This window comes from Tenrec ecaudatus, chromosome 11 (assembly GCF_050624435.1).
Source record: "Tenrec ecaudatus isolate mTenEca1 chromosome 11, mTenEca1.hap1, whole genome shotgun sequence".
NCBI lineage: Eukaryota > Metazoa > Chordata > Mammalia > Afrosoricida > Tenrecidae > Tenrec > Tenrec ecaudatus.
This window is the reverse complement of record NC_134540.1, coordinates 460,650-482,728: the sequence shown is the minus strand read 5'-3', so window position 1 is coordinate 482,728 and position 22,079 is coordinate 460,650. Positions and strand designations below refer to the sequence as shown.

Below are 22,079 nucleotides of genomic sequence, written 5' to 3'. Positions count from 1 at the left end.
TGTACCTTTTTCTAGTCTTTGATCTCCCCCCAACACTTAATCTAACCAAAACTCTAGTGTAGCATATAACAGAGTTGACTACTCCTACATAACTCCACCTCCCTACACCCCTATTAGACACACCAATATGTCAAGGAAACCACAAAAGATATGAGTTCACACACACACACACAAAGATACAGTGACTGTGATGGAGAAACAGACACAAATAACCAAACACCAACCAGACCTAAATGAATTGCCTGAAATTGAATAGGCTATGGAATTACTAGAAAAAGAACATAAAAGAATGTTTAGACTAAAAAAAAAGTTTGACCTCATACAACAGATGAAGGAAGAACCTGAAAAGTAAAAAAAAAATTTTTTTTAAGGTAGAAACTTCACGACTTCAAGAAAAACTCCAAACAGAAATACAAAAGTCACACATTACAATCGCAGATTTACACAATACTATAAAAGAACACAGAAACAAAACTGGAGAGAAAAATCTGGATGAGTGAGCTTGAAGATAAATCTGTCGACTCCAATCTAAAAGAAAAAATGCAAATGGAACTGAGAAAAACTTACAGTGTGGGACACAAACAAGAGGTACAACCTATGTTGTATAGGGATTCCAGAAGAGGAAGAAACAGAAATCCAGAGAGAACCGTCCAAGAAGACCTACAGGAAAACTTTTCTCAGTGCCTTAATGATGGAAAGACAATTATCCTCAAAGCCAAAATAACCCAATCAGGAGCAATCTCAAAAGGCATGTGGTAGTCAAGATGTCTGACATCAACAAGGAAAAAATGCTTTAAGCGCAGCCAGATGGGCAGGGGTGAGATTTACATACAAAGGGTCAGCAATTAGAATAACCTGATTTCTCAGCAGAAACCATGCAGGCAAGAAGACAACAGAATGACAGATAGAGTTCTGGAGGTGAAAAAAGTCAATCTGGAATCTTGAACCCAGAAAACATACCACAATATTGGATGCATAGAGACATGTAATGGGTTATCAGGGACAGGTATGAGGTTAGAAAAATTGGGGAGCAAATAATGTGGGGAGAGGAAGCACTAAAACTGGTTTACCTATGAACGTGTATGATATGTGAAGTTTATATCAAGAAAACTACTAAAAAAGAGAAACCAAAGTTGAGCAACGGTTACCATGGGTGAAGGAGGGAATTTGGCTTAGGAAGCACTGAGTTTATGTTCATGGTGGTTGAGTAATTTGTACAAAGATATCAATAAAGGCAGTACAACATGAAGTGTATAATCAACGGCACTAAATTATACATGTAGAAGTATAATTGTTGAACTGGAGACTTGTGTATATTTTTGTCACAATTAAAAACAATAATTACACTAATAACAATGAGTACGAAGGAAGAAGCAAATGTTCTAAAATTAATTGCAGTAATGACTGTGTAACTCTTTATATAATTGAATTATTGAATTTTATGACGTGGAAGTGCCAATAAAACTTGCAAAAATCAACCTCAATGCAAATGCAAGATCAGTAAACTTTATTGCATGCAAATTAAGATTTTAAAAATTTAAAAACATCATATATACTCAGTGTTATACAAGGAAGCCTAACTGTTAATGCTCAAAGATTTTAAGGAAAAAAAACTTCTATTGGATCACATTTCTATAGGGAGAAAAAGGGAAAAGGGAAACACACCAAGTTTTATAGTTAGTTTTCATAAAGTGTTAATAATACAAATGCCCCAGAAAGCTGCATCTTTATCTACACTTGACATTGTCCCACAAAAAGCACCCCTCAGAAGCAGCCACTTGTTTTACTCTAAATTAATGAGAAGTTCCTCTCTTTCTTGGAGAAAAGCACCAGATAAAATGGTCAACATTTTTTCATAATCGTGATTAACTGTAGCTCCCTGTCCACATCTCCCCATCAGTGTCCTACCATCAGTGTCACAAAGTACATCTATCTAGTTTGGAATCACTACACTGAGAACTGCCATTTTCCCAAGTTACAGGAGTGGAAGTCATCTGGGGCCTGGGTCTCCTAGTGTCTTGTCTTCCATGCTGCAGATATACAAGAGGAGCTACCTGTTTGGTCCCCAAGTTTTATTCAAACACTCATAGAAAATTTCCCCAAGAAGTAAATTTTAATCCTCATCTTCTTCCCCTTCTTCATCCTGGTTAAGTTGGAAGTAATGTAATTCCTAACTCCTGAATGTGGTCACCACATTCAACCAATCACATAGATTAATCTTCAAATATTTTGGGGATATTTCAAATACCTTTTGGGAAAGGTACCTGGGAAATTACAGAAGTAATCTTGCTCTTGCTTCTTTCATTGGTTACAACCCCTCCCCTGAGATAACCGGCTTTCCCATTCACCTCGCTTCTTTCTGGAAGAAACTGCTCAGAATCAGCAGTATCCACGACTCTTTTTTAACAGGGTGGGTGCAACCAAGGGTGAACTTCAGACCTGATTTTTCGTTGCTCCCCTTCACCACAGGCTTTTTCACAAATGCTATGGTGGCAGAGGATGCAGAAAGAAGATAAAATTTAGCCTGGCCTGAAAAATAAACATCTGTCCCACTGCTCAAAAACCAGAAGAAATCAGTGCTGACAAATGAACAGTTATCATACACTGTTCTTTCTCCAAAGGCACAAACTAGCTCCAATTAACACCTTCTTTTCAGGTCTGTTGTTTTACTTCCTGGGATATTTTGTACCCTTGAGAGGTTCAGTAATGTGTGTTTGAAATTATAGTACTATATATGTATATATGCAGCAATCTTTCCTTAAGGCTGCTTTTCCCTGTGCGTTTGCATATGCTTCATGAAGCGTGAGGACCAACGAAAGGCTTTCCCACATTCTTTACATTCATAGGGCTTCTCTCCGCTGTGAATCCTCATGTGTCTAGTGAGGACTGAAGAATGACAAAAGGCTTTCCCACATTCCCTACATACATAAGGCCTCTCTCCATTGTGACTTCTGATATGTGTAGTGAGATATGAAGACTGCCGGAAGCATTTCCCACATTCCTTACATTCATAGGGCCTCTCTCCACTGTGTGTTCTCATGTGTCTAATCAGGTGTGAGGAATGATGAAAGGGTTTCCCACATTCCTTACATACATATGGTTTCTTTTCAGCGTGAGTACGCATATGCTTCGTGAAGTTTGAGGACCAACTAAAGGCTTTCCCACACTCCTTACATTCTCCTCTACGTGTCCTCTGTTAAACATAGGCAGCAAGAAGTTAGATCTGTTACTAATTCACCCCTACAATGCACAGTAGACATAATTTTTACACCGTGAATTGCTTAGTGTTTCAAAGATTAAATTACTTGGCAGAGATGCTACCATTACATTCACTTTATAATTATACAAAATTGAAAAATATTTTCAATATTCAATATTGGAAACACATTTATGAAATGATACCTGAATGTGCAGAAAAGGTTGTGATAAATAAAATCCTACACATTATGGTGTTTCACACCTAGGCAGCAGCACTACTATGAATCAAAAGAAACTCAGCAGTACTGAGTACATACATCTGCCTGTGCACGGGGGTTTTTAAAAGCTCATGGGCATTTTTATTTAATTTTAATTTTCCACTTTTGATGCATCTTTGGATATATTTTAATGCCATTACATAATGTTCAGATTCTCATCTAACGTAGTAAATGACACTTACCTCTCATATGTGTTCTGATTGTTATTCTGATCTTCAATGGCATGTAATTCACAGCTTTCTCCTACCATGGTACCATTTTTCATGAATCCTAGTATTGTATTTCCAGTGGATAGTTTTTCTCCATTATCTAGGTTTCCAGCAACTGACCCCATGGTTGAAATTGACGTTCACAAAGTAAAACAAAAAGGAAAGGCATTACTTAAAAGAAAGAGATTTTGACACATTTTGTTGTTTCAGTTCCTGGGTTCCTCTGGTTCTTTGAGGCTTCCTCACTCCCCACTATCATGACCCCAGTCCTGTCTTTAAGTTCTGGCTATACCTGGGCATGTACACTGGTACAGGTAAGCACTCAAGACACAGGCAATCCAGGTCAGATAAGCCCCTCGGGAAAAGAAATTGGACTAACGAAAAGGTGGGGAGAAGAGGGGAAGAGTATAAACACACCCACCCACAAATTGCCAGGAGGACGAACAACAGAAACCACAGGGGAAGGGAGACTGTGGTCAGTGTAAGATATCAAAGGGCCCAAAAGGGTGGAAGGAGGGGAAGGGGGAAAAAAGGAAAAGCTAAAGCCAAGTGTTCAAATAGAAAATAATATTTAGAAAATGATGTCAGTAACATGTACAAATATGCTTGATACAACTGATGTATGGAATGTTTTAAAACCTGTTAGGAGCCCCCAATATAATAATTTTCTTTTAAAGAAAACTATAGATGAATCTCTGAAACCTGTTAGCCAAAAAGAAAACCTCAAAAGTTTCATCTTCTTATTGGAAAACCCAAGTCCTTTAGTAAGAAATTGTAATTCCCATATTTTAAGGATAAAAAAAGGCTCATAACTGATGTCGTTAAATCGAACCATAACTATTGGTGATCATGGGGCAGGCTGACTATAGCCTGCAGACAAAAATTATAATCTAAGAACTTAAAAAAAGGACGAAGCTTTTGTTTAATTGCATCAACCTCTGTATTTATATGAATTTATAAACGGCTAAGTTTTGAATAAGGTTAACCTTGTCTAACAAGAGTCTGGTAAAGCGATCTCCCAAATTCAACATACAGTTCTTAGAATTGTGTTCTTTATGGTTGTAGTATTGGTAAAGCACTAATATACAGATAATAAAAGAATTACACAGTGAAAAAAATTTTAATTTACTCATCTTGATATATTTTTTCAAGTGGAAGGAAAATAGAAACAAAATAATAGTATAAACTTTTATTTTTAATTTTATTATTATTTTGATGATGTTTACAAGACAAACAGAATTCCCACTGAACAGTGCATTAAAGAAAAGAAGAATGATGAGATTGTGAAGTACTTCATGACATGGATAAATTTGGAAGACATTAACCTGAGTAAAACTTGTCAATCACATAAAGCAACATACAGTACAAGATGACTACTGTAAAAGAAAAAGTTGAAAAGAACATTTGTTTCCATACTAAAAGGAACAGGTTCTGATTGTTATGGAAAAGCTGGATATAGAGGAGGGGGGTAGTATAAAGGAGTAGAAATAAATTATCATTATTATTATTATTATTATTTAATGACGTAACTCAACCCCAACCTAATTTAAATAAATAAGTCACCCATACCTACTGAAGTCAGGTTCCTGAAAGTTTCCATCATCACATCTCTGTAGAGTCTCCTCTGGGAAAGATCCAGCAAAGCCCACTCTTCCTGGGAAAAGTCCACAGCCACATCTTCAACAGCCACTGAGTCCTGAAACATCCCACATCTTCTGGTTCAGCAGCCACCATGTACTCAAATGTGTAAAAGGAAGGGTAAGGCTGACAGCTTGGAAAATATTCATTTCACACAGGGTTCTGTGTTCTCCTATGGTCTATTCTAAGCTGCAGTAGTCAGTCTCTGAATTCTTCTCCCATGGAGTGGCTGGTATGTTTGTATCACCAAGCTTATGGTCAGAACCAGCAAGGCTCACATACTATAGTATACTCAGGACAAGGTCCTACCTTGCTGTGAAACCGTTGACAAATTTCCTTCTGCTGCTTTGTTGTGAAGGGCCACGAAGGTGACTAACATATATCAACCCAATGTACAACAGAACAAAACACTACTGGGCCCTCCTCATCCTCACAATTATTATGCTGCCATCACTGTGCCAATCCTTCTCATTGAAAGCCTTCATCTTTTTCCAACCCAGCATGAACTGGTCTTTTCTGATGACATGTTCAAAGTACATGAAACAAAGTCCTGCAATCCTCACTTCCAGGGAATTAATACTTCCTGATAATACTTTTTCCAGCACAGATTTACTAGTTCTTCTGGCAGTACATGATATATCCAATACTTAGCAGCAACACCATAATCCAAAGGTATCCATTCTTCTCAGGTTCTTCCTTATTCATTGTCCAGTTTCCCCATGCATATGAAAGACAACTGAAAGTAGCATGGTTTGGGTCAGCTATACCATAATCTTGATTTTAGTGGTAGCTCAAAAATATAACCTACAACTGACTTCCGGGAAGATGCTTACTGAAGAACACATACCAGAAGGACTCCACAGAAATCAGCCAGGAGAGTTACTAAGAGGGAAATTCCACACTGCTGGATCGCAGGAGGAGCATCATAATTATAAGTAGGCACAGATTGGCAAGGTTTTGAGGAGCTGGGGCTTTTGGCTTACCTCAGCTAGGGTTTTACCTCAGCCCTGCCACTGTCTCAGCCGGAGCCAGGAGTATTTAGAGCCAGCACAGGGGCTTTATCTCGACACAGCCACAGCTTGCCACCAGTTCAGGGCAGGGATTAAAACCCTTGCAGCCCCAATGGGCAGGGATTGGGGCTCAGCTATGTTGTTACTTTTCTTTCCTTCTCTTCTCTCTATCCCCCCAAAGCCTCAGCAGGATTAATTTTCCCTGTCTTTGTCTCTTCCCTATTCTCTCACACACCACTGCTAGATCACTCCCCTTAGTCTAGGGTATTTATGCCTGCCCCATACCCAGTTAGGTGAGCACCACCCTGTGCAGCATAGCCCGAGGCTGTGGAAATCCTGGCCAACCTCCACCAGGGAATACCCTGCCCAGCTTCTTACCGGGGAATTCCTGCCTGTGTGGCTGGAGGAGCTCCTATTTTATCTCTATTGTCCCATGTGACTAAGGGAACTTCCTCCCGTCTACCTTAGTACCTCACATGGCCTAAGGCAGCTCGGCCAACACTCACCAACGTTTCACGCTGCTGCAGGAACCGATGCCCAACCTCAGCAGTGATCTACCAAGCCAAGGCAATTCTGCCCACCATTCAGTGTTCTACACCAAAGTAGGCAACCCATCAGCCTTCTGGGGCACTTCCCTGAGAGGGAAGCGACAAGAGGATAAAGTGGTAGGCTAATATCATAGTGAAATTAGCTGTAGGCAGTTCGAAGAAGCATTCCGACAAGTCTTCCAGAGAGAGCCAATGCTCTTCCACTCCCTGGAAAATGGCACCGGCTCCTCTAAAACAACGCAACGCAAACAGCCATCAGCCCCAATGACCTCAATGAAAAAAACAGAAGAAACAAAAGGCAATGCCAGAAGATCTTCTGAACATAAAGTCATGCATAGAAGAAGCAGACATTGAGCTGCCACAAAAAGAAATTTTCAGAACGCTACTTGGAGTCATACAGGATCTGAGGGAAACAATACAGATAAAGGATGAAATGATAAAGAAGATAAAGTCCATATACCAAAGGGAAATACAAGCACTTAGGGAAAGGATAACAAAAACCGGTAGCAGACACACGGACCTCGAGAATCAACTGGAAGAGGCAGAGAACCGCACCAGTGACTTGGAGGACAGCTAAGCAGACTTTAACAAACATGAACAAAAATCTAATAAGATCATCAGAGAAACTGAAGAAAACCTAAGAGCTATGTCAGCTGCTATAAAGAGGAGCAACATTAGAATTATTGGATTACCAGAGGAAGACACAACAAAGAAGTCATCTACAACAATAATAAGAGAATTCTTAGAGGAAAACTCCCCCATCTTAATGAATGAAAACCAGGCAACCATTCGGGAGGCTGAAAGAACACCAGCTAGACTAAATGCTAAGAAGAATTCACCAAGGCACATAATAGTTAAACTATTCAACTTTGAGGAAAAGGAGAAAATTATGAGAGCAGCTAGGGAAAAACAAGCAAACACATATAAAGGTTCCCAAATAAGAATATGCTCAGCTCTATCAGCAGAAACTATGAAGAGGAGGAGAGAGTGGTGTAACATATTCCAAAAATTGAAGGAAAACAACGCAAACCCAAGAATACACTATCTAGCCAAATTATCAATCAAATTAGATGGAGAAGAGTCTTCCCAGACAAGGAAAAACTCAAAGAATATGCTAGAAGAAACGCAGCCCTACAAAAGATCCTTGTTGACCCAGTATGGATAGAAGAACAACACTCATCAAGCATAAATAAAAGACCGCCACAGAGGGCAACAAAGAGAAAATAGACCCCAAAATAGCATTGGCTTAAGGATGGAAAGAAGTCAAGAATGATACACACACACACATGCACAACAAACTAATAAGAAAGAAAGGTAGGAAAACAGCTAACACAAAAGGTGTAAGATGGCATCACTGAGTCTGCAGATGGAGATAATAACCCTGAATATCAATGGCCTGAATTCAGGCATTGAAAGACTGAGGCTAGCAGACTGGCTTAGAAACACAACCCATCAATCTGCTATCTACAGGAGACATCTCAAGGCTACAGACAAAAATAGGCTGAGTATCAAAGACTGTAGAAAGGCATACTAAGCAGACAGCAACTCAAAAATGCAGATGTTGCTATCCTAATCTCGGATAAAATTGATCTCAAAGTGCAAACCATAAAAAGAGATAAAGAGGGACACTATATAATGCTCAAGGTAGACAAAGTACCACTTAGCATTGTAAACATATATTCCATGTATGAGAGACCCACTTAATACGTCAACCAAACACTCCAAAAGATGAAAAAGAAACCATAGCCTCAACAATTATAGTGGGTGACTTTAATACACCACACTCTAAGAAAAATAGATCACAGGAAAAGAAACTCAACAAGGAGGCTAGAAATCTAAATATTACAATTAGACAATTTGACCTGATATTTACAGAACTTTTCATCAAAAAAATTCACATTCTTTGCAAGCCCTCATGGCACATATTCGAAGATAAACCACATGCTGGGGCATAAGACAAATCTACATAAATTTAAGCACATTGATCTCATACAGACCCCTCTCTCTGACCACTGTGCCATAAGGCTGGAAATCAACAAAAGGAAGACGAAGAAAACAAGAGCAAGCAACTGAAGAATGATTAACTCTCTATTGGAAAAGGAGTGCGTACTGGCACGGACCAGAGATGATATTAGGAAATTTCTAGAAACCAATGAGAATGAGAACACGACATACCAAAACTTATGAGACACAGCAATGGCAGTCATCAGAGGAAGTTTAATAGAAATACATGCACACATGAAAAAGGAAGAGAGGCTCGTGATTGATATGCTAGCACAAAATTTACAACAACTAGAGCAGAGTCAGCAGGACAATCCCACTAAAAGCAAAAAAAAGAAATAATAAAAATCAGAGCTGAGATTCAGGAGAGGGAAAATAAGAAACTATGGAAAAACAGCTGCTAATAGTTGGTTCTTTGAAAGGATAAACAAAATTGATAGACCACTGGCAAACATAACCCAAAAAAAGGAGGAAACAAATTTCAATAGCAAAAATGAGGGATGAAAGAGGGGACATTACAACAGATCCTAATGAAACCAAAAGGATAATCACACAGTACTACGAAGGATTGTATTCCAATAAATTCAACAAAATGGACAAATTCTTAGAAAAACTATCTCTCCCTAGACTATCCCCAAAAGACGTCAAGAATCTCAACAGACCCATAGCAATAGAAGAAACAGACAAGGTTATCAAGGGATTGCCAACAAAAAATCCCCTGGACCAGATGGCTTCACTGGAGAATTCTACCAAGCATTTAGGGAAGAACTAACACCAATCCTACACAAACTCTTCCAGAACATCGAAAAAGATGGAAAACTCCTGAACTCCTTCTATGAAGCTAGTATAACTCTGATACCAAAACCGGACAAGGATCCCACAAGAAGTTCTATGTGAGGAAGACTCCAGAACACTATTACAAGAAAACAAGAGTGACCTCAACAAATGGAAGACTATCCCATGCTTGTAAATTGGAAGAGTCAATGTAGTAAAGATGTCAGTTCTGCCTAAGGCACTATATAAATTTAATGTAATCCCAATACAATTACCCCTTTCTTTCTTCAAATAACTGGAAAAACTGATTACCAACTTCATATGGAGGGAAGAAGCCCAAAATTAGCAGAGAACTCCTCAAGAAGAAGGACAGAGTGGAGGGCTTGCCTTACCTGACTTTAACACATACTATACAGACACAGTTGTCAAAACTGTATGGTATGGGTACAAGGACAGATACTCAGACCAAAGGAAAAGAACTGAAAACACAGAAATAAAATCATTAGCACACAGACAAATGATCTTTAATAAGGGCCCAAAAAAGGTCCAATGGGAAACAGATTTCCTCTTTAACAAGTGGTGCTGGAAAAAATGGATAACTACCTGCAGAAAAATGAAGCAAGACCCTTATCTCACTCCATGCACAAAAATTAACTCAAGGTGGATCACAGACCTTGAAGTTAAACCCCAAACTATTAGGGCCATCAATGAGGGAATTGGGACCAACTTGAGAACTTTGGCACAACAAATATAGAGACTATCAGAAATAGGAAAGGACATAAACATAGAGGAGGCACAAAGTGACAAATGGGATATACTGAAGATAAAACACTTGTGTACATGGAAAGAATTGAGCAAGAGAGTAATAAGAGAGTCCACGGACTGGGAAAACATCTTTAGCAATGACACATCAGACAAAGGCCTGATTACTAAAATCTACAATACTCTGCTCACTTCCAAAAAGAAAAAACCTAATTGCCCACTGAGGAGGCGGGCAAAGGACCTGAACAGAAGTTTCACAGGGGCAGAAATCTGAATGGCCAATATACATATGAGGAAATGTTCCTGATCTTTAGCCATAAGAGAAATGCAAATTAAAACAAGGTACTACCTAACATCCTCAAATATAGCCCTATTCAAAAAATCAGAAAGCAACAAGTGTTGAAGGGGCTGTGGGGAGACAGGAACTGTCATCCACTGCTGGTGGGCGTGTAAGTATGTACAGCCACTATGGAAATCAATCTGATGAAATCTAAAACAGATGGATTTGAGCTACCATATGACCCAGCAATCTCCCTACTGGGCATATACCCAGAAGAGGCAAGAAACAAACCAAGACCAGACATTTGTGCTCCAATGTTCATAGCAGTACAGTTCACAATTGCAAGGAGTTGGAAACAACCCAAATTTCCATTCACTGACGATTGGATTAAAAACTGTGGTACATACATACAATGGAGCACTACACATCACTAAAAAGCAGTGATGAAAGTATGAAGCACATTGCTGCATGGGAAGAACTGGAGGAAATTATGCTATGCGAAGTAAGCCAAGCACAAAAGGACAAGTACAACATGAGTCCGCTGAGGTAAGCTTAAAAAAAAAATAAATGCAAAAGGGGCATAGGGAAAAAAAATGTATCCAAAATTCCTGGGGTGAGGAACAGGTAGTATGGCAGGGGCCAGACCAAATCCAGGGATATATCTGCTAGCCAACTAAAAAGGAGTGGGGGGAAAAGGAAAAATAAAATAAAAAAGAAACGAGTAGTGGGGGAACAGGGCACTAACCCACACAAGGGGACCATATTGTTTACATCTCCAAAGGGAAAGAGGGACCAGACTTCAACCCAGTGCTCCAAGATGTGAATACAACATGAGAGGCCGGCCCCAATCCCAATCTACATGAACACCTGCCCCTCCTTCAAGAAGAATTTCAGAGGACAGCATTGAATCTGCAGCTCTGGGAGAGGGATATGTATGATCAGAGCACATGGGAGCAAATGAAGAGGGAAGAAGAGAGAGTGGAGCACATCCTGGCCCACTAAGCGTTGAGGACAATATTCCCTCTCAGAGCAGCCAATCCACAGAGATCACATGGCCAGTCCCACTATGATACACGACATACCTCACTGACCGACCCATACCCTAGAGGGTACAACACTGGAGACACAGTGTGGGAAATCCACCCAATCTGATCCCACCACACAGAGGCAAAACACTAAGGGTGTGGAACAGAACAGCAAGGAGAACAGAGCAACGAAGTCCCCAAGGAATACCAAAAATAAACTTTGGGACCAGGGCTTGGCACCACAACAGACTCCTAAAGGCCAACAAACAGTCCTTGAACTACAAGTTTTTCTTGTTTGGTGTTGTTTTGTTTTTTGTCAGTGGCTTGTTGGTGTTGTTGGTGGTGTTTTGTATTATTTTGTTGCTTGGTTTTGCTCTGTCTTGTTATTGTGCATGTTATTATCTCCGCAGGTCTGTCTAAATAAGATAGACTGGATGAACAATCTGGAGGGGAAAACAACAGGACCCACAGTTCCGGAGGACATGGGAGAACGGGAGGCGGGGGGAAAGGAAGTGGTGTTAACAAACCCAGGGCCAAGGGAAGAAGTGACCCAAATCGGTAGTGAGGACGGTGTAAGGAGGCTCTGGTAGGGCGTGACCAAGGGTAATGTAACCAAGAGGAATTACTGAAACCCTAATGAAGGCTATACATGACAGTGGGACAAGAGGAAAGTCAAAGGAAATAGAGGAAAGAGCTAGGAGTCAAAGGGCATTTATAGAGGTCTAAAGAAAGGCATGTACATATGTAAATATGTTTATATATGAGGATGGGGAAATAGATCTATGTGCATATATGTATAGATTTAGTATTAAGGTAGCAGATGGACATTGGGCCTCCAATCAAATACTCCCTCAATGTAAGAATACTCTGTTCTATTAAATTGGCATTCCATGATGCTCACCTTCCCAACATAATTGCTGAAGACAAAGCAGGTGCATAAGCAAATGGGGCGAAGAAAGCTGATGGTGCCCGGCTATCAAAAGATACAGCATCTGGGGTCTTAAAGGTTTGAAGGTTAACAAGCAGCTATCTAGCTCAGAAGCAACAAATCCCACATGGAAGAAGCACACCAACCTGCGTGCTCACGAGGTGCCAAAGGGATCAATTATCTGGCATCAAAGAACAAAAAATCTTATCATTGTGAGCGAGAGGGAGTGCGGAGACGAGTGCAGCCCTTACAGAAGGGCCGCAAAGAGACGAGCCAGTCAGGGTGCAGGGTAGCAACGATGAAACATACAACTTTCCTCTAGCTCCTAAATGCTTCCTTCCCCCCACACTATCATGATCCCAATTCTACCTTGCGGGTCTGGCTAGGTCAGAGGATGTACACTGGTACAGAGAGGAACTGGAAATACAGGGAATCCACGGCAGATGATCCCGTCAGAACCAGTGGTGAGAGTGGCGATACTGAGAGGGTGGAGGGAGGGTGGGGTGGAAAGGGGGAACCAAATGCAAGGATCTACATCTAACCTCCTCTCTGGGGGACAGACAGCAGAGGAGTGGATGAGGGGAGACGTCGGTCAGTGTGGTAATGTGACAAAATAATGATTTATAAATTATCAAGGGTTCATGAGGGAGAGGGGAGCAGGGAGGGAGGGGGAAAATGAGGAGCTGATGCCAGGGGCTTAAGTGGAGAGTGGATGTTTAGAGAATGAAGAGGGCAATGAATGCACAAGTGTCCTTTAACACAATTAATGTTAAGTATGGATTGTGATAAGAATTGTATGAGGTCCTAATAAAATTATATATATATATATATATATATATATATATATATATATATATATATATATATATAAACCTCTGAATATTCCCATAAATACTGCTACTTGGATTGTCAGTACTGGTGGCATGCTGCATTCCCAGTCAGGACTCACCCTTTCCATGAGCCAGTGTACATTGGAAGTGCCTTTCACCAGTGCCTCTCTAATCCCCAACCTTTCCCCTGAGATAATCCCCTAAAATCTGGATGGAGTTGGATTGTACATGTCACTAATCCAGGTCTGATAAGATTTGGGTGAAAGTTTCTTTTGAAGAAAGCTTTGTAAAGGAGAATATAATTCTCTTGAGTTTCAAAATAGCTGCTTTTCTCTTTTTTGTTGTTGTTTTCCATTCAGCTTTGCTTTTTATTTATTTTTATTTTTTAGAGCACTGATACATTTTATTTTCCATGCTTATTTAGGTTAACTGAAAATCGATGTTCGTTGTCATGTAAGTTACCAAAGCAGCCTATTCATTAACATGTTTAGAGTTATGTTTTATCTTTTTCAATATATTAAAGAACTATTTTTTTTCTTTTTTCACATTTTATTAGGGACTCATACAACTCTGCTCACAATCCATACATATACATACATCAATTGTAGAAAGCACATCCATACATTCCCTGCCCCAATCATTCTCAAAGCATTTGCTCTCCACTTAAGCCCTTTGCATTAGGTCCTTTTTTTTTTCCCCTCCCTCCCCACTCCCCCCTCCCTCATGTGCCCTTGGTAATTTATACATCGTTATTTTGTCATATCTTGCCCTATCCGGAGTCTCCCTTCCCCCGCTTCTCTGCTGTCCCTCTCCCAGGGAAGAGGTCACATGTGGATCCTTGTAATCAGTTCCCCCTTTCCAACCCACTCACCCTCCACTCTCCCAGCATCGTCCCTCACACCCTTGGTCCTGAAGGTATCATCCACCCTGGATTCCCTGTACCTCCAGCCCTCATATGTACCAGTGTACAGCCTCTGCCCTATCTAGCCCTGCAAGGTAGAATTCGAATCATGGTAGTTGGGGGGAGGAAGCATCCAGGATCTGGGGGAAAGCTGTGTTCTTCATCGGTACTACCTCGCACCCTAATTAACCAATCTCATCTCCTAAACCCCTCTATGAGGCGATCTCCATTGGCCGACACTTGGGCCTTGGGTCTCCACTCTGCACTTCCCCCTTCATTTAATATGGTATATATATACATATACATATATACATATACACACATATACACATACATACACACACTTATATCTTTTCTTTTTTTTTTTTGCATGATGCCTTATACCTGGTCCCTTGGCACCTCGTGATCACACTGGCCGGTGTGCTTCATCCATGTGGGCTTTTTTGCTTCTGAGCTAGATGGCCACTTGTTCACCTTCAAGCCTTTAAGACCACAGACACTATCTCTTTTGATAGCCGGGCACCATCAGCTTTCTTCACCACATTTGCTTATGCACCCATTTGTCTTCAGCGATCCTATCATGGAGGTGTGCAGTCAATTATATGATTTTTTGTTCTTTGATGCCTGGTAACTGATCCCTTCGGGACCACTCGATCACACAGGCTGTTGTGTTCTTCCATGTGGACTTTGTTGCTTCTGAGCTAGATGGCCACTTGTTTATCTATCTTCAAGCCTTTAAGACCCCAGTCACTATCTCTTTTGATAGCCGGGCACCATCAGCTTTCTTCACCACATTTACTTGTTCACCCACTTTGGCTCCAGCCGTTGTGGCGGGAGAGTGAGCATCATAGAGTTCCAATTTAATAAAAGAAGGTATTCATGCATTGAGGGAGTGTTTGAGTAGAGGCCCAAGGTCCTTCCGCCACTGTAATACTTAACCTATAAATATAGACACATAGATCTATTTCCCTATCCTCCTATATATATTTGCATGTACATGTCTTTGTCTAGACCTCCATAAATGCCCTTTGACTCCTAGCTCTTTCCTCCATCTCCCTTGACTTTCCTCCTGCCCTACTACCATGCTCCGTCGCCACCTGGGCTAGAGTATACCTCTTCTCTAAGCAACCTTACCCTTGATCATTTCCCACCAGGCCTGCCACTCCCCCCTCTCTACCATTTGGGGTCCCATGTTTTTCCCTTGTCCTTGTGTTTGTTAACACCACCTCCTTACCCCCCTACCCCCCACCCCAAGTCCCCCCGGAACTGTCGGTCCCGTTGTTTTTCCTCCAGATAGTTCATCCAGCCTGTCCTAGTCAGACAGACCTGTGGAGACACTAACATGCACGAAAACAAGACAGAGGAAAACAAAGCAACAGTATACAACCAGACAACAAAACAACAAAAACAAACCACTGACAAAGAACAGAACAAAACAGTTCACAAGAGAAAAGCTTGTAGTTAGTTCAGGGATCGTTTGCTGGCCCTTAGGAGCGTTTTCCAGTCCAGTCTATTGGGGCACCACGCCCTGGCCCCAAAGTCCACTTTCAGCATTCCCTGGGGACCTTGCCACTCCATTCCCTTGCTGTTCCGCTGCACTCCCCCAGTGATTTGCCTCGATGTGGTGGGATCAGGTCAGGTGCAATTCCCACAGTGTCTCCTGTGCAGTCCCCTGTATCGCCCTTAGTCACTGATTGGCATCATTTCTCATAGTGGGGCCAGCCATGTTGTTCTCTCTGTGGACTGGCTGCTCTACTCAGGAACATCATCATCATGGCCTGGTGGGCCAGGCTGTGCCCCACTCTCTCCTCTTGCCCCTTCATCTGCTCCCGTGTGCTCTCATCAGATATGTTCATCTCCCGGAGCTGCAGAGTCAATGTCAGTGGGACCAGACTTCAACCCAGTGTCGCAAGGTGTGAATGCAATATCCCGGCGTGGAGTAGGGAACCAGTGGAGAGGTCTGGGAGGCTGGCCCCAGCACCATAAATTAAGTGGATTCCTGCCCCTCCCCCAAAAAGATTTTGTTCCATAGCTGCTTTTCTCATGGCCACTACAGGCAGCCCATGGAAATGTGTTGCTGATCTTCCCACCAAGGCAGGATTCACGGAGTTCAAACTTAAAAGACTGTGCTGGACCCTGAACTTGTACAAACCACGCCCAGATGAAGTCTTCCTGACCCCGCAGATGGACATGTCGTTCTCCTCTGTGAGGACACTCTACCATGTGACCTCAGTACTCTGAGTTCAATATGGCCAGCGTTTTTCCATTAAAGCTGCGACTAATACCTCTTGGGATTGCTTTTCTCAGTTTGAAGAACTAGGACCACAGTTTTGTGGAACATCTTCATCAACAGTCATCATATAGTTTAAAATTTTTTATGTTCTATACCCAATTTAATGAGGAGTAGGTGGGCTCTTAGAAACCTCTCAGTGGCCATTTATGACACAACTACTGGTCTTTACGCATCTGGAGCTAAACATAAAAAAAGGGAACCAAGGACTCAGAGATGAGTACACAGAGCACAGCACACAGAGACCAGCTGTCTACCGGATACTGACTCCATCGACCCCGAGACCAGGAGAGCAGGAGGAGATGGTGCTGGCTGCAACAGACCATTCCGAGGAGGATCACGGCAGATGGGCCTCGACAGGATGGTTGAAAATGTGGAACGGAAATACACACACACAAATGAGAAAAACAAAAATCAAAGGTACTCTATCACTTGAGACTTGAGGCGTTCACTCAACAACTTCTCTGAGATACTCTGAACTAACAGAGACTAGCCCATGATGGCACCTTTTATCCAAAGAGCACTGTGGTTCACAAAATAAATAAGATCACCTCTGAGTACTGTGCTCCATTAAAAAATTAACTGTACGAGCCCAAATAATCATTAATTAATTTTAAATCAGAAGGTAAAGATGTAATGGAGAAGGGAAGCTAGACCAATGAAAAGGAAGTAAGTAGAAAGGAAACACTGGGGCAGTCCATGATCATGAAGAGCACGGTCAGTGCCACAGAACAACCTGGAGAACTGCCAAGGGGGCACTTATGATGCCTTTAGACATTCAGGAAAAATGAGAAAAAACTTGGGGGTCAACCTACACTAAGAACGAGAATAATTACAACAGTAATAAACTCCTCAGACGCACACAGTCAATAATCTCCAAGCAGAAAGGAGATGAGGTCAGGGTAGAACACACTGGGAGGTCATAAAAACTAATGCTATCTACCTATTATCAGAGACTTAGATTCCTGTTATTTAAACCACACATGGACAGTTTGAGCACTTGTTTATGATATAGTTGACAGTAATGGCTTTAAGTAATGACATAAAACGTAAGAAATGTACAATTTCCAAATAATAAATTTAGAAAGTCATAAAACAACCCCTTCATTTTGGTTTAACTTGTCTTACTTCAGAAGGCTTATATATATAAAATGATGACAGTTAATCTTAGTATCACATTTGTATCCACCAGAGTGAGCTTTGCAAGAGCAAAGCTGGACGAAATAAAAGTGTCCACTTTTGACAAAATGGTCAAAATTACAAAAATTAATTATCGGCAGAACTATAAGAATTTAAACTTTCTATGTAATGTTACAAAAACTCCAAGAATACACATTAATTATAAACCAAGTGTAAATTCTGACCTACTTTGTGTTTTACTTTTGAATTTTTATTCTTACATTAGTGAATATCTGTGGTAGTTACATAACCTGTGGTCAATTTGACACTTAAGAGTGAAGAGCTAAAGGTCACCACATAAGGATATGTTCAGACCTATCAGCAGAAACTATGAAAAAAAGGAGAGAGTGGAGTAACATATTCCAAAAGTTGAAGGAAAATAACGCAAATCCAAGAATACTCTACCCAGCCAAATTATCTATCAAGATCGATGGAGAAGTAAAAGTCTTCCCAGACAAGGAAAAACTCAAAAAATACGTTACAACAAACCCAGCCTTACAAAAGATCCTCGCCGACTCAGTATGGGCAGAAGAACAACACTCACCAAGCACAAATAAGAGACCAACACATAGAACAACTTCACCCAGAGCACAACAAAGAGAAAACAGGCCCCAAGATAGCAACGGCTTAAGGATGGAAAGAAGTCAAGAATGAAACACACACAAAACACATACTAATGATAAAGGAAAGTAGGAAAACTCCCAACACAAAAGGTATCAGAGTCTGCACATTGAGATAATAACCCTGAATATCAATGGCCTGAACTCAGGCATTAAAAGACTGAGACTAGCAGAATGGCTTAGAAAACACAACCCATCAATTTGCTGCCTACAGGAGACACATCTCAAGGCTACAGACAAAAATAGGCTGAGAATCAAAGGCTGGAGAAGGACCTACCAAGCAAACAGCAATACAAAAAAAGCAGGGGTTGCAATCCTTATCTCAGATAAAATTGACCTCAAAGTGCAAACCATAAAAAGAGATAAGGAGGGACACTATATAATGCTCAAGGGAATCATAGACAATGAACCACTAAGCATTGTAAACATATATTCCCCGAATGAGAGACCAGCTCAATACATCAACCAAACACTCCAAAAGATTAAGAAAGAAATCACAGACTCGACAATTATAGTGGGCAACTTCAACACACCACTCACTGAGAAAGATAGATCACAGGGAAAGAAACTCAACAAGGAGACTAGGGAGCTAATCTCCACAATTAGACAATTTGACCTAATAGATATTTACAGAGCTTTTCATCCAAATACAAAAAATTTCACATTCTTTTCAAGTCCCCATGGCACATATTCGAAGATAGACCACATGCTGGGGCATAAGGCAAATCTACATAAATTTAAGCACATTGAAATAATACAGACCTCTCTCTGACCACTGTGCCATAAGACTGGAAATCAACAAAAAGAAGACAAAGAAAATAAGAGCAAATAATTGGAGGATGAATAACTCTCTACTGCAAAAGGAGTGCATACTGGTGCAGATCAGAGACAAAATCAGGAAATTTCTAGAAACCAACGAAAATGAGCACACGACGTACCAAAACTTATGGGACACAGCAAAGGCAGTCATCAGAGGAAGGTTCATAGTAATACAAGCACACCTAAGAAAGGAAGAGAGACTCATGAAGGATACGCTGACACAAAATTTACAAAAACTAGAGCAGAGTCAGCAGGACAACCCTACTAATAGCAAAAGAAAAGAAATTATAAAAATCAGGGCTGAGATTCAGGAGAGGGAAAATAAAAAAAACTATGGAAAAATTAATATCGCTAAAAGTTGGTTCTTTGAAAGGATAAACAAGATCGATAGACCATTGGCAAACCTAACCAAAGAAAGGAGGGAACAAATCTCAATAGCAAGAATAAGGGATGAAAGAGGGGTCATTACAACAGACCCTAATGAAATCAAAAGGATAGTTACACAGTACTATGAAGGATTGTACTCCAATGAATTCAACAATTTGGAAGACATGGACAAATTCCTGGAAAAACAATCCCTCCCTAGACTATCCTCGGCGGACATCAAGAATCTCAACAGACCCATAGCAATAGAAGAAATAGAAAAGGTTATCAAGGGATTACCAACAAAAAAATCCCCTGGACCAGATGGCTACACTGGAGAATTCTACCAAGCATTCAGGGAAGAACTAATACCAATCCTACACAAACTTTTCCAGAACATAGAAAAAGATGGCAAACTCCCAAACTGCTTCTATGAAGCTAGTATAACTCTGATACCCAAACCGGGCAAGGATCCCACAAGAATCGAGAACTACAGACCAATATCCCTAATGAACATTGATGCAAAAATCCTTAACAAAATACTAGCCAACAGAATACAAAAGTATATAAAACAAATAATTCACCATGACCAAGTGGGATTCATACCAGGGATGCAGGGATGGTTCAACATACGAAATACCATTAGTATTATTCGTCACATTGACATGAAAAAGTTTAAGAATCACATGATTATATCAATAGACGCAGAAATAGCATTCGACAACATCCATCACCAATTCCTGTTTAAGACACTAGCGAAGATAGGAATGGAAGGAAAGTTCCTCAAGACAATACAAGCTATATATGAAAAACCAACAGCCAAAGTCATAGTCAATGGAGAAAAGACTAACACAATCCCACTGAAAAAGGGGACCAGACAAGGATGCCCCTTGTCCCCACTCCTATTTAATATCGTGCTGGAGGTTTTAGCTAACAGCATAAGGCAAAGAAGTGACATCAAAAGTATTCGTCTGGGGAAGGAAGAGGTGAAACTATCGTTATTTGCAGATGATATGATTCTATATATGGAAAATCCCAAAAGTTCCACAAGGGGAGTACTGGAAGCAATAGAGGAGTTTGGCAGAGTGGCAGGATACAAGATCAACAAACAAGTCCATCGGACTGTTATACACATCAGATAAGACCACAGAAGAAGAGATCAAAAAGGTGGTACCCTTCACAATAGCCAAACACAAATTGAAATATCTAGGGATACACCTGACTGAAAAAACAAAAGATCTATAGGGAAAACTATAGAACACTATTACAAGAAACCAAGAGCGACCTCAACAAATGGAAGAATATTCCATGCTCTTGGATTGGGAGACTTAATATAGTTAAGATGTCAGTTCTGCCAAAAGCACTATATAAGTTTAATGCCATTCTGATACAATTACCATCATCTTTCTTCAAAGAAATGGAAAAACTGATTACCAACTTCATATGGAGGGGGAAGAAACCCAGAATTAGCAGAGAACTCCACAAGAAGGACACCGTGGGAGGGCTTGCTTTACCTGACTTTGGCACATACTATGCAGCCACAGTTCTCAAAACTGCATGGTATTGGTACAATGACAGATACTCAGACCAATGGAAAAGAACTGAAAACCCAGAAATAAAAGCATCAGCATGCACACAGCTGATCTTTGATAAGGGCCCCAAATATATCAAATGGGAAGCAGATGCCCTCTTTAACAAGTGGTGCTGGAAAAAATGGATATCCACATGCAGAAAAATGAAGCAAGACCCTTATCTCACTCCATGCACAAGAATAAACTCAAGGTGGATCACAGACCTTGAAGTTAAACCCCAAACTATTAGGGCCATCAATGAGGGAATTGGGACCAACTTGAGAACTTTGGCGCAGGGAATACACAGGCTATCAGAAATAGGGAAGGACACAAACACAGAGGAGGCACAAATTGACAAATGGGAGATACTGAAGATAAAACACTTGTGTACATCTAAAGAATTCACCAAGAGAGTAATAAGAGAGTCCACATACTGGGAAAACATCTTTAGCAATGACACATCAGACAAAGGTCTTATTACTAAAATCTACAATACTCTGATAGCTTCCAAAAAGAAAAAAACCAATAGCCCACTTGAAAGGTGGGCAAAGGACTTGAACAGAAATTTTACAGGGACAGAAATCTGAATGGCCAACAAACATATGAGAAAATGTTACCGATCTTTAGCCATAAGAGAAATGCAAATTAAAACAACAATGAGGTACCACCTGACACCCTCAAAGGTAGCCCAATTCAAAAAATCAGAAAGCAACAAGTGTTGGAGGGGCTGTGGGGAGACAGGAACTCTCATCCACTGCTGGTGGGCCTGTAAGTATGTACAGCCACTATGGAAATCAATTTGGCGATACCTAAAACAGATGGAAATAGAGTTACCATATGACCCAGCATTCCCCC

The 22,079-nt window shown here is 40.7% G+C and overlaps 1 protein-coding gene across 1 annotated transcript in view; it reads right to left on the bottom strand.

Moving 5' to 3' along the window:
- LOC142461117 (uncharacterized) overlaps window positions 1-22,079 on the bottom strand; it is a 121,754-nt gene that overhangs the window by 51,880 nt on the left and 47,795 nt on the right. The window contains exons 6-7 of the mRNA XM_075562725.1: window positions 9,797-9,819; window positions 2,775-3,127 (exon numbers count right to left, since the gene is read on the bottom strand). Coding sequence (XP_075418840.1) covers window positions 2,775-3,127; window positions 9,797-9,819 — 376 coding nt within the window. The remainder of the gene's footprint in view (window positions 1-2,774; window positions 3,128-9,796; window positions 9,820-22,079) is intronic.